Source organism: Geotrypetes seraphini, chromosome 9 (genome assembly GCF_902459505.1).
Source record: "Geotrypetes seraphini chromosome 9, aGeoSer1.1, whole genome shotgun sequence".
NCBI classification, from domain to species: domain Eukaryota; kingdom Metazoa; phylum Chordata; class Amphibia; order Gymnophiona; family Dermophiidae; genus Geotrypetes; species Geotrypetes seraphini.
In genome coordinates, this window is record NC_047092.1 from 34147412 (window position 1) to 34160919 (window position 13508).

A 13508-nucleotide genomic window follows, 5' to 3' on the forward strand; every position below is an offset into this window, starting at 1 on the left:
AGCTTTGCGTTGAAGAATGCTGGTGTAGAAGGACTGAGGTTGAAACAGACACTACAGAATGACAATCTCTGGTATCCAGAGCAGATATTGTGATGTCATAATGCCTCATTCCACCAGTGCCTAAGAGCCAATCACATCAGTGATGTCACAATGGCTTCATTATCCTTGGCTCACATAAGAATCAGAGTATGAATGGCCACAACCACTGACCCGCAAGCTTTGCTTTGAAGAATGCTGGTGTAGAAGGAGAGAGGATGAAATAAACACTAGAAAATGACATGGGATTATTTCCCGCGGTTATCTGCGGGGACGGGAACGGTGATGAATTTTGTCACCGTGTCATTCTCTACTAGTGACCTCATTGGTTTCAACACAAATTGGATAGGGAGAGGAATGGGCATGTGAAACTCTTGAAGGAACAGCCTTTTAGTTATTTATGGATTTAGCTCACACCTTTCCAATAGTAGCTCAAGGTAAGTTACAAGCAGGCACAGTAGGGGTTTCTTTCTGGGGGATGCACAAAACTTACAGATCAGGTCCTGATTGTCACTAAACCGGTTTGACCAGTTTAGCGAGGGATCAGATTCCCCGATGCATAAAACTGCCCACCGTGTGTTTTTCCCCTCAATTGCCCATTTAATGATCCGATCTATTCAGATTAGTAAAACCCCATGCAAAATAGCCAAGCAATTGATGCACAAACATCGCTTGGTTATTTAGCATCGGGTTTTACCAATTGTAAAACCAGATTGCTGTAGACTTTTCTGCCTGTTTTTTTTCCCCAATGGCACAGATATTTTATTTATATTATACATGCAAAATATCTGTCCCCCTTTTTTTTTTTTAAATGAAAAAAAAATCTCCCACCGCTGCTGCGGCCCTCCCCAACCCCCCCCCCCACCCCACCACCTAAAACAGCATGCAAACTTGTTTGTGCATCGATTACGCTGTTGGGGAATCGGCCAGCAGCGATCCAGTCGGTAATACCAACTGACTTTTGTGCATCTAGGCCTTTGTCGTTAAGAGGGCTTCTTATGTACTTGAAGTCTTTACTGCCTTGGGTACAGTGACTTGCCCAAGGAGCATCAATTGGATTTGAGTCCTGGTTTACTGGCCACTGCTGAATGAGGTTACTAATTTTTGTTTGAGCAGTGAGATTTCACATGGTAACAAATGTATCTGAATCGTGCTTCATACAAGTTTCCCCTAGACTGATTGGATGGGTAGGGGACTGTAAAGAAACAGAACTTGCTGTTGCAGCAGTCCTGACATAAGAAAAAAAAAATTATTGCTCTGCATCTATCTCGCTGTTACTATTCCAGGAGCAACGCTTTACATTTATTCCACATTTCGGGGATGTTTTTAGACCTGATTTCCTTCTAATGTACAGATTTATTTTCAATGATTGTTAACTTTGTGCACAAATAAAGTTATGGAATAACAGGCCAGATGAAAAATTTGGCTGAAATGTGTACGGTGTTTTTGCAGTTAAAACAAACCAGTAATTTGATAGGAATCTGCCATCGTCTTTCTGTACTAAGTCAAAAAACAAATTCTGCCCCTTTAAAACACAAACAAACCTAATCGAGCTCTTCTACTAAAGTGCATTAGGTAGTTGCCTCACAAATTACTACGTTAGCGGCTATGCACAAATGTGGCGACTGTTCACGGCATTGGATTAGCATTTAGTGTGTGAAAAATCAGGTATTAACAGCTTTCTGTGGTTGGGGGTTGCAACTACCGTGTTTCCTCCAAAATAGGACAGTGCCTTATATTACTTTTGGGCCCAAAAAGTGCACTAGGTCTTATTTTCGGGGTATGGACATGATCATCTCTCCCTCTTCTTCACCCCAATTCTTCCTCTTTCCTCCACTCCCTCATGCAGCAGAACCCTTGAGCACCCCCACCGCGCAGCCGAACCCTGCCACTCACAAGCGAGCCCTACATACCTTCATCCAAAGCAGCATCGGGCCAGCAGCACTTTAAACAGGCTGCTTCGGCCTTGTCCACCGAGGAATTCCCTCTGCCGCATGTATACATAAAGTCTAGAAATGTCATATTCAAGTTCCATGAAACAAAACAACCAGGATACAAAAGTGTAGTATTTTATTCTCAGTAAAAAAACAAATATTGTTAACCTTGTATTGAAAACATTCAGTGCTATTCTTCATATAAGTAAAAAGAGTTGTATAATGTTTATTTTACATTTTACATGTGGGGTTAACGCTTCAGGCATTCTTTGAGCTGAGTCTCCAATGCTCTTGATACCTGGTTGGAGGACTTGGTGCTCTGTTATAAACAGGTGCTGTAGATTGCCACCTTCTGGCTGATTGCCTGTAGGAGTGAGCGGACCGTTTCTTCCAGCTCTACCAGCTGTCTGGCTTTGTCTTCTAAGATTTTCTGATTCTTCTCGTATGTTTTTTCCAAATCTGTAGGGAAAGGAAAATAAATGTTCATGAGAGACACTGAGAAAGCAGAGTTCCTGGAGCCTGAGGCTGGATAGTGCTCTTATATCGTTGACGGTTCAAAATCGTACGGACAATGGAGCGCCGACAATCACGTGCAGGATGTCTGCACGCTGGCTGTAAACAGTATTTTAAAGAGCTCGGGGGGAGGGGGGGAGGAGGGGTCCTCCCACTTTACTTAGAACTGTTGGTGCTTCCATTGGGGGCGGGGGGAAACCACCCATTACAGAGGAAACTACTTTTTCCCTTAAAAAACAAAACAAAGTGGGAAAAAGGCTGTTTCTTTTATAATGGTGTGTTCCCCGCCCAAACCCTTCCTCGGAACGCTTTAAAATACTGTTTAAATCCAGCGTGTAGACATCCTGCGCACAATTTTCAGCACTCCTATGTCTAAGTACCCTTATATCAGTGCTGAATTTGAGGCCCAGCTTGGCGCAAGAGGACTTTAGGTACTACTCTCCCTTTTTATTATTTTAAAGAGAATAAAATGAAAGTCAGCCTTCTGGCGCTTACAGTCTTTGACTGCTAATTGTTACCCTGCCCTTGTGTATTTTCCTGCGTTTCTCTCTCTTCTTTATTTATATTGAAGTTCTCCCTTTTTCCTCTCATTTCAGTATGTCCTTTGGTCTTATCTGTCTGTCGTTTTAATTGATGATGTTTCTTTAAACTAAACCTTAAGTTTATATACCTCACTCACCCTCTCCACAATCGTAGACCTCGGCACGGTTTACAGGAGCTTAAGTATAAAGAAGGTTTACAGGAACTTAGTAGAAAGAGGGAACACTGTAATAAGGTATTACTACTGTACAACCACCTTGAAATATTTGATAAGGCGGTATAACAAATTTTTAATAAACTTGGAAATGGGTCCGAAGGGGGAACTGTGGTGGTCACCAATGGACGCCCTATGCTATCTTTAGCTTCAGCCCCCAGTTATAAATGGCAGTGAGTGAGTATAGATGGGAAGGATGCTATATAGCAAGCCAAAAATAAGTCTGAACCAATGTCCTCATTTCTGAATACTCCTTATGCAGCACAAAAAGCACGCATGGTCCAATATTCAAACGGACTGACCAGTTTACCAGTAGCTGGTTCCTGTATCGGTGTGCTTCCTAGAGATTTTCCATCATGGGAGTTATTTTTGTAAGCTGTAATAGAACGTACCATGATCTTATCCAGATCTTTACCACGTACTAAGGACATTTTTACTGCAAAAGTAAAATGGCCAATTTTCTGTTTTCAGCATTAACAGCCATGCACTAATTTTGCCATTAATGCACAGCTATCAATAGAAATTAGTGCATGAGCATTTATGCTCTGATCGACATGTAGTAATATAGATATGTTAACCGATTCGTACAGACATGCCCACTCTCTGCCCTCTAGACACATCCCCTCTGCCAAAAAAATAAACAAAAGCATGCAGATTAGGAATCTATCAGGATGCCTCAGTAAGCGGTATAGCTTACCACAGCTTAGTAAAAGGATCCCTATATGCATAGTGGTTTGAGGCAAAAATCCTGCTATGCAGCTTAAACACTATTATAATGAAGAGATGGAGGGAGGGCGGAGCTAAGAAATTATCCAGAAAACAGCAAAATTAAACCACAATCCGGATAATCTGCTTTGTTTAGGTTTGCTAAATAACTGACTAAAGTACATGGACAATATGGATGCTTACACTCTATCCACCCATGCAAACAAAGGAGTGACTTTCATTTGTGTCCATGCATTTTCTAATTGAAAATACATCAGCTTACATGCACAGAGGTCATTTTCAAGAAGGGAAGTGCAAGGGAAATGCTCCACCTTTTTCCTCCAATTGTGGGCCCAAGCAGTGGATCTACATGGAAATGATCAGGCCTTCAGACAAACAGAACCAGCAAGGCAGTGGTTTAGTGGTAAGCAGGCTGCCGCTCCATGTGAACCTTTTCCAAGCTCACTATCACCTACCAAAATGCACGCAAGCCTAACTTAAGGCCCAGTAGTGACAGGAACGATGTTGCTTGTCTACAAGTCTCATGTGTTTTATCATTATTAATCAAATTTATGGATTGTCTCTATTAGTTGACCTTGATGTGCAATGCAAGTGATCCAAGGCAGGGAAAACCCTTTACAATTAAACTAAACTAAACCTTAGGTTTGTATACCGTGCCATCTCCGCAAGCTTAGAGCTCGGCACAGTTTACAGAATTAGGATAGAAAGGAACTCCAATGAAGGATTATAGGAAAGGAACTAAGAGAGTATAGAGGGGCCACGGGTATCAGAGAGGGGGGAAGTGTTACATTTTTGAAAAGAGCCAAAGTTTTCAGGTGTTTGCGGAAAAGTTGGAGGGAGCTTGAATTCCTGAGCGGGGATGTAAGGTTGTTCCAGAGTTCTGTGGTTCTAAAGGGGAGGGAAGTTCCTAGTTTTCCTGCGAGGGATATACCTTTTGTAGAGGGGAATGATAGTTTTAATTTTTGGGAGGATCTGGTGGAATTAGGGTTTGAGGAATTCCAAAAGAGTGGAATAACAGGAGGAAGGATGCCGTGTAGGATCTTGAAAGCTAAGCAGGCACATTTAAAAAGGATAGTGGAAGCCAGTGAAGCTTGGACAGGAGTGGAGAGACATGGTCGAATTTGCTTTTTGTGAAAATAAGCTTAGCCGCGGCATTCTGAATTTGCTATGGTCTAAGGAGGTTCTTCTTAGGCTTATATAGATGGAGTTGCAATAATCCAATCTAGAGAGGATGGTGGTTTGAACAAGGACGGCGAAGTGAGATTGATGAAAGCAGGATCTCACTTTCCTCAGCATATGAAGGCTAAAGAAGCATTTTTTTTTACCAAGGAGTTGAGGTGGTCATTGAAGGAAATTACTTTATAGATTACATATAGCTAGCTCCAACCTCCCAAACTGCTGAAAGATAACCTGCATGCAGTTTAAACTGATTACACAGGACAAGACACTACAAAGATTCACCCTATTATGAAGAGTGGCTGCCTGACTCCTTGTCAGAATAACAGGCTAATCCAGCTCTGCTTTGACCCAACTACATGCATGGTCTTATATACCTGATTTTTCTCAAAGGGCCTGAATCTCGGCGGATGCCGATCACGTGTCAATCACGCATCGGCATCCTAAAGAGAATCACGTCCACATAGCTGAACGGTGATAGGATAAATCACGCGCCAGATGCCAGCGTGCCGACAATTTGGCGGAAGACAGAAGCGCGCGGGGGAAAAAATAATTTTTAAAGAGCTCCGACTGGGGGTTCGGGGTGGCAACCCCCCCACTTTATTGGTTAGTGTTTGCGCTGTCATTGCGGGGGGGGGATGAAACCCCCCACATTATAGAGAAAACGGAACTTTTCCCGAAAAAAAATCAGAAAAAGTTTTGTTTTCGCTATAATGGAGGTTTCCAACCCCCCCGAATCCCCCTCCAACAGCAGCACGAACACTAACCAATAAAGTGTGTGTGTGTGTGGGGGGGCGGGGTTGCCACCCCAAACCCACCGTCGCAGCTCTTTAAAAATTACTTTTTCCCCCGCGTGCTTCTGTCTTGCGCCGAATTGTCGGCACTGGATTGTCAGCGCGCTGACATCTTGCGCTCCACTGTCTATGAACCTAGCTGAACAGATGCCTTGAATATAAGCCAGTACTTGACAGGCCTACATTTAAGGCGCCTGTCTTGCGCCTACAGAGACGCGTAGGGATGCTTAAGCATGCCCAAAGCCACTTCCGGGTGAAACCATGCCCGCACTCCGCCTTTGACGTGCCTAAGCATCCCTATGTGTCTCCGTAGATGCATGACACATGCCTACAATGTAGGCGTCCTTCCATTTTTTAAAGAAATGTGTGTCCCGATTGGCCGAGAGATGGCAGTAGGACGCCTACCATCGGGACACACGTTTTGCAGAATCAAATCTAAAGTGTTTGTTAGAATTAGAAGTCCACATGTGCAAGAGCCTGAATTAGCCTAACCCTTGTGACATAAAATCAACAATTTTACCATGATGCTATAAGGAAATTATAGCCTTAGTGCTCTAATGTTATTTTATACATGCAAATATATAAATGACTGTTGTCTTAATCATAAAGAAACTTAAGAACGAAAGTTGATGTCAATGTTTAAAGAAATTGCAAAAAGGTAAGCAGCACAGATGTTAAAGAATATTCGGAATCTGTGCTCAACGTGCATATCAGGATTTACACCTGGTTTTAGTGTCCCAAACAAGGCTCAAGAATTGGCACTATAATGTATTCTATTCCTTAAAGAGTGCTCAGCCAGGAGTGTCATTTTTAGAGTAGCGTCACACCTTTGCTGAGAGCTCTTCAGTGGTTTATTGGAGAATTCAATTTACATGTGCTAGCGCAATATTCAAAATCCTGTATGGGATTTTTTTTCTTCCTTGGTTAATTCTCGAGAATCATCAAATTTTAGAAGAATTCAAAAATATAAACTTGCCTTTCCTTCTGTTAAAGGAATCAAAACTCTATGCAACTTATACCGTTCTTTTGCAAAAATTTGGAATAAACATCCTTTAGAAGTTAAGACTTTTTCCTTATTTATCAACTTTTCGGAAAGTGTTGAAAACCTACTTGTTTCCGAAATCCCTAACTGATTCTTCTACTTTAAATTAATGATCATAAAGGGTGAGGTTTATAATTTAATACGCCTTCCATGTTCTATAATTATTTTGTTAACCGAGTTGAGCCCTACTGGAGGGATGAATCGGTATAAAAAACCAAGGACTGGATTGGATTTTTTTCTGGTGCCAATTTTGTGAATGCCATTTAGTTGAATCTGGACCTATCTATGTGTCAGCTTAAAAAATTCCATATATAACTTTAGTTATACATTTCATAAGGCCTCGAGTATTATTTTACAAACAAATTCATCCCTAAATAGCAGCAATTTATTTATTTCCAATTTGCTATAGCATGTTTAACTGACATGTATTCTATGCATATTGCGATATCAGTTATAGAAAGGCACAACTTGAATGGGGAGAGCCATGCCACAGAGATCTCAAGGGAATGTGGCTTGGATGGGACTAAAGTCTACATAAAAAAGTGATAAAAATACACAGTGGGAAGGACCAAATACAAAAAACCCCCCTGATGATCCAAGAATTCCCAAGATAAGAACATAAGAAGTTGCCTCCACTGGGTCAGACCAGAGGTCCATCGTGCCCAGCGGTCCGCTCCTGCGGCGGCCCATCAAGTCCATCTTATGATGTACACTGGTTGACAGGCACAGACTCAACAAAGGCCATGTTTCAGCGCAGTAGCCTTCATCAGGAGCTCAACAATCAAAAGTGTGGCACAGTGGTTAAAGCTACAGCCTCAGCATCCTGGGGTTGTGGGTTTAAACCCACGCTGCTCCTTGTGACCCTGAGCAAGTCACTTAATCCCCCCATTGCCCAGGTACGTTAGATAGAGTGTGAGCCCACCGGGACAGAGAGGGAAAAAAATGCTTGAGTACCTGAATAAATTAATGTAAACCGTTCTGAACTCTCCTGGGAGAACGGTATAGAAAGTTCAATAAATAAGTAGTGTGAAAAGTTTAAGCCTCTGCTAACCAGAGCTGGTATTGTGATGTCATAATGCCTCATTCCACCAATGCCTAAGAGCCAACCTCATCAGTGAAGCCACAATGGCTTCATTGTCCTATACTTGGCTGACTTTTATTACATTTTGATTTCTAGAGTAGTGCAGTGGTTAAAGCTGCAGCCTCAGCACCCTGAGGTTGTGGGTTCAAACCCACCTGCTCCTTGTGACCCGGGGCAAGTCACTTAATCCCCCCATTGCCCAGGTACATTAGATAGATTGTGAGCCCACCAGGACAGGCAGGGAAACATGCTTGAGTACCTGAATAAATTCATGTCAACCGTTCTGAGCTCCCCAGGGAGAATGGTATAGAAAATGGAATAAATCAATCAACCAATGAAGTTGATAAAACCAAAAAAACTATAAAAGCAGGATAGCCTCCTTTGTGGTCTAAAACCTCCATTTTATGAAGGAAATATACATGTATGAGAAGAGAATTCTACATCGGCTCAAAGGCATGCATAAGTTTTCAAAAGTGCTTGCTTTGGCCAGGGTTGCTAGGTTGCATAGGGAGATGTAATGCCAGTAGGAAAAAGGAGGTATTGATGTCCCTGTATAAGACTCTGGTGAGACCTCATGAGGAATATTGTGTACAATTCTGGAGGCCGCACCTTCAAAAAGATATAAAAAGAATGGAGTCGGTCCAGAGGAAGGCTACCAAAATGATGCGTGGTCTTCATAAGGTGTATGGGGACAGATTTAAAGATCTCAATCTGTATACTTTGGAGGAAAGGCGGGAGAGGGGAGAAATAATAATAATAATTGATTTTCTTGTATACCGCCCTGCCAATAGTTCTGGGCGGTTCACAGCAAGAGAAACTGAGACATTTCAGTGAAAAAATACAATACAGAAAACATTACTACTTTAAATACAATATCAGTAAAAAAACAATTCAATTAAAATACAAATTTCTAGATAAAACAGACCATCGTTAATATGCTATTTAAAAAGTTATTATTCTTGCTTATCAAATAGGTAAGTTTTCAATAATTTCCTAAATTTAAGAGTGGGATTGGGCAATCAGAAGGCACATCCAGGAATTCATCTTCCCCGCTTGATATTCTAGTGTTTAAATACCTACGTGATGTAAATGCGCACGAGTGTAGTCTCTCATTTGAAAGGAAGCTCTGGAATGAGAGGGCATAGGATGGATGAAGTGACGAGGCGATAGGCTCCGGAATAATCTAAGGAAATACTTTTTTACAGAAAGGGTGGTAGATGCATGGAACAGTCTCCCTGAAAGGTGGTGGAGACAGAGACTGTGTCTGAATCCAAAAGGACCTGGGATAGGCACGTGGGATCTCTCGGAGAGAGAAAGAGATAATGGTTACTGCGGATGGGCAGATTGGATGGGCCATTTGGCCTTTATCTGCCATCATGTTTCTATGTTTCCCCTCAAAATGAAGCCGAGTTGAAGATGCGGCTTTACTATTTATTTAGTTATATTTACAGGTGAACAGGTGTAAAATAGGGTAGCTACATTACATTACATTAGGGACTTCTATTCCGCCTATACCTTGCAGTTCAAGGCGGATGTGGAAGTGGCACCACTTACACAAGTCCTGACACCTCAACATGGAAGCTCAAGGCTGTTCATTTTTTTCACGTGCATTTTGTGAATTGGCTGCTCCAGCAGGTAGCGACACATACACAGGCATGGCCGCAACTATTTTAGAAAAGGCCCTAACATGGCAGCTCTTCTTCTAAAATACTATCAGAATTCAGCACACTGTGACCTGGACGTTTGAAGTCCAGTCTCCAGGTTGTCTGTGAACAGTGCTCTATATGTTCAGTGGCGCAATTCAGCCATTAAACATATATAGTAACTTATTTCTCCATGTAACAAGACTTAAATAGCAGATCTGGCCATTGTAGAAAAATACAATTGAAGTTATACATTCATCTGTCAGGAATTTATTAACTTTTTTTTTAAACAAAAAGAACATTTATGTAACCTCAAGGTGTGTTCCTGCCACAAGCCTTACCTCTCAGCAGCTGGAGTTTGTTGTTTGCATGAGCTAATAATGTTTTTGCTTCCGTCTGTAGTCGTTCGGCTTTCTTCCTAGCATCTGCGGAATCCCCTGTTTTTTTGGCAATTAGGTCTTCCACGGTTTTATACTTGTCATTCAGTTCACTGTCTAGTACCTGTAATGTCAACGATAGCCACACGATGGGGCTCTTGCACAGAAAGCACATTTACAGAGAAATACGAGTTTGATATAATGTAATTTTGTAATTGTAATTATTGTAATTTTCCTTGGGGCTACTTTTTTCAAATCCAAGGTATGTAAACTTATATACCTGCGCTGTCTGTACTGTCTTATCAGTTTAAGAACAACCTGGAGCAACTGCTTCATCGTCTTGCCACAGATACTCTTGTATACTCAGAAAAGACAATATCCCATTTCTATATGACTGTAATTTTGAGATTTTTAGGGAGTCTAGAAGTTTCCTCCTACTTTGGGTTTCCTATTCAGTCATAATTGGCCTCTGACTATGCTACAGTACCATTAAGTCTGAGGCCTATCACCTTTTAGTCCTCTCTGTAGTGTCTGTCATAATTAAATTGTAAACTCTTCTGAGAAGGGACCGTCTCTTGCATGTACAATGTACAGCAGTGCGTTTGCCTAGTAGTGCTATAGAAATAATTAATTTGGTTTCCTTGTTTTTAAACCTTCCCTGCATGTCCTTGGCTAAGGCCATAGAGGTGTGTGTGTGCTGGATGCCCTGGGAAGTGGAACACTTGACCCAGGAATGGAACCCACATTCTTCTACACATTTTATGCACAGCCCTCCATGAGTGCTCCCACCCTGCCCACTGTATTGCAGCCAAGCAAGGACAGGGTGCAACATTGGCAACTCCTCTTCCCTTACACCCCGTGAGACACACACCTCGCTGTGGCCCTGCATTGCAGAACACAGACCTATTACATGTATAATACTGGGCCTGTAAAAGACTGGCTCCATTTTTCAGTTCCATATTTGTTTCAGGTGTTACTGAAAGCCAAAAGATGAGAATCCAAATGATTACTGGCAGGTGAATACTGGCCTTGATACCATACGTGTGGGATGTTTTTTCTTCATCTTTACCCCCCAATAACTTGTCTTTGGTGTCCCATCCTTGGACCGTGGCAGATTTCCAGGATATTGGGGGGAATATAAGGATTCTTAAAGACTGGATTTTTTTTTTTTTTTGATTTACATATATGTTTGCAAATATATGTGACTATTCTAACATCTTTTCTGTCTAGTCTTATCTATATCAAATTTTTGGGATATGTGAATTCTGAAAAGGTGTTTTGTTTTTAATGCTTGCAGCATTAAAGAATGGCATGGGGACAAATTTTTCCCCTTCCCCGCGGGATCTCATTTTCCTGTCCCATCCCCGCAAGTTCTTTTCCTATCCCTGCCCCATTCCCGCAAGCTCTGTCCTCACCTGCACAAGCCTCAAACACTTTAAAATCAAAAGTGCCTCTGCGCTGCGCTCAATTGTCTGGGCGCGCCTTTGTCCCGGCGCGCTTTTGACCTGACACTGACAGCACACATTCAGTTCATGAAGGCATCTTAAACATTTTAATACGTACAAAATCGATTTAACGTACATTAACTTAACATATTAGTGCACATTAAATCAATTTCTATGGATTAAAAAGTTCTGAGGATTATAGTTTATAGTTTATTCAATTTTTGATTAAACGCTTTTTCGTTTCTTCAAAGCGTTGTACAGAATAAAAATAACTTTACAGATAAAAAATAAAACATTTAATACAAACTTTTAAGATCGACATGACTGACGTATTAGATAATTATAGACAGGCATACAATAGACACGATTGGTAAAGGGGGTAAGAAATACAATTGATAAAATAAAAATAAGAAACATTTAAGGTAAACACAAAAGGAATTGGGGGGAAGGGTATAAATTAAAAACTAGTATTAGTGATTTGATGTCTGAAATGTGCCTCTTTATTTTATTTTATTTATTTTTTTTTTTCAGTTAAAAGCTTCGTTAAAAAGGAAACATTTTAAGTTACTTTTAAATTTTTTTAAGTTTTTTTCCATTTTTAAATATAGTGGAAGAGTGTTCCAGATTGTTGGGGCTGTGACTGAAAAAATTGAGGTACGGCGTGTGCCGATATTTTTTAGGGAAGGAATGTTGAGGTTAAATTGAGATATGGACCTTAAGGATCTTGGTGGGTCGTATGGAATCAGTAATCTGTCTATGAAGGCTGGGGCATTTGACTGCAGAGTTCCGAATGTTAAAAGGGCGATTTTATATGTTACTCTTTGTGAGACTGGCAACCAATGGGCATTTTGAAGAAGAGGGGTTACGTGATCATACTTCTTTGCTCCTGAAATTATCTTAATAGCAGTATTTTGAATCAACTGCAAACGTTTTAAGTCTTTATGATATATTCCTTTTAAAAGTGAGTTGCAGTAATCTAATTTCGATATAACGAGTGAATGTATCAGAATATTGAGAGAACTAATGTTGAGAAGGGGGGCTAATGATCGGATCATTCTCAATTTATAAAAACAATTTTTAACTAAGGCGCTTATTTGAGGTCGAAAAGTCAATTTATTGTCTATGAGAACGCCTAAAATTTTTATAGTGGTGACTGATGATAGTGAAATGTTATCAATAATGATTGGGGAAATTAGATGCGCTCCCTCTTTTCCTGGGAAAAGGAGGGTATTAGTTTTTGAGATGCTCAGTGATAATTTATTGATGTTTAGCCAGTCGTGAATTTTACTTAATTTTTGATTAATTGCCTGAATCTCAGAATGATTGGTTGGGTCAATGGGGTGTAGAATTTGTAGGTCGTCGGCATAAGCGTATACTGTAAACCCTATTGATTGACAAAGAGTCAGAAGTGGAGCCAAGTAAATATTAAATAATAAAGGCGATAAAATAGAGCCTTGTGGGATTCCAAAGTTAGAGTGGTAAGGATTTGATTTTGTTGATTCACGCATGTGTGTGTGTGTAATGTGAAGTGGAAAAAAATTCATGAAAAAACTGGAAAAATACTAAATTTTCTGAAAATGAATCGACATTTTTTTGTCTGTGCACATTCCTAGTGGCTTGATATGGTGTGCTGCTACCACCAGCAGCAGTAGCAACAACATCTCCATCTCTGCGGCATGGGACTTAGCTATGGTGACGGGACAAAAGCGCTCCGACATTACAGAATAGACAATTGAGCGCAAGACTGCAGTGCGTCGCTGTAAAAGTTTATTTTAAAGAGCTCTGAGGGGTGTGTGGGAAAAAGTTAAGTTTCCTCTATAAAGGGGGGTTCCAACCCCCCAAAATCCCCCCAACGGCAGCACAAACACTATTAAGCAAACTGGGGGGGGGGATTCCCGGGGGTTCCCTCCCACACACCCCCTCGGAGCTCTTTAAAATAAACTTTTACGGCGGTGCGCCGCAGTCTTGCGCTCAATTGTCTGCTCTG

At 41.1% G+C, this 13508-nt stretch overlaps 1 protein-coding gene across 2 annotated transcripts in view; it reads right to left on the minus strand.

Moving 5' to 3' along the window:
* Nucleotides 1–2084: 2084 nt before the first annotated feature.
* Nucleotides 2085–13508, minus strand: part of LAMB1 (laminin subunit beta 1) — a 143066-nt gene continuing 131642 nt past the window's right edge. For both annotated transcript variants that reach the window (XM_033958478.1, XM_033958479.1), the window contains exons 32-33: nucleotides 10041–10200; nucleotides 2085–2429 (exon numbers count right to left, since the gene is read on the minus strand). In XM_033958478.1, coding sequence (XP_033814369.1) covers nucleotides 2293–2429; nucleotides 10041–10200 — 297 coding nt within the window. In that variant the 3' untranslated portion in view covers nucleotides 2085–2292. The remainder of the gene's footprint in view (nucleotides 2430–10040; nucleotides 10201–13508) is intronic.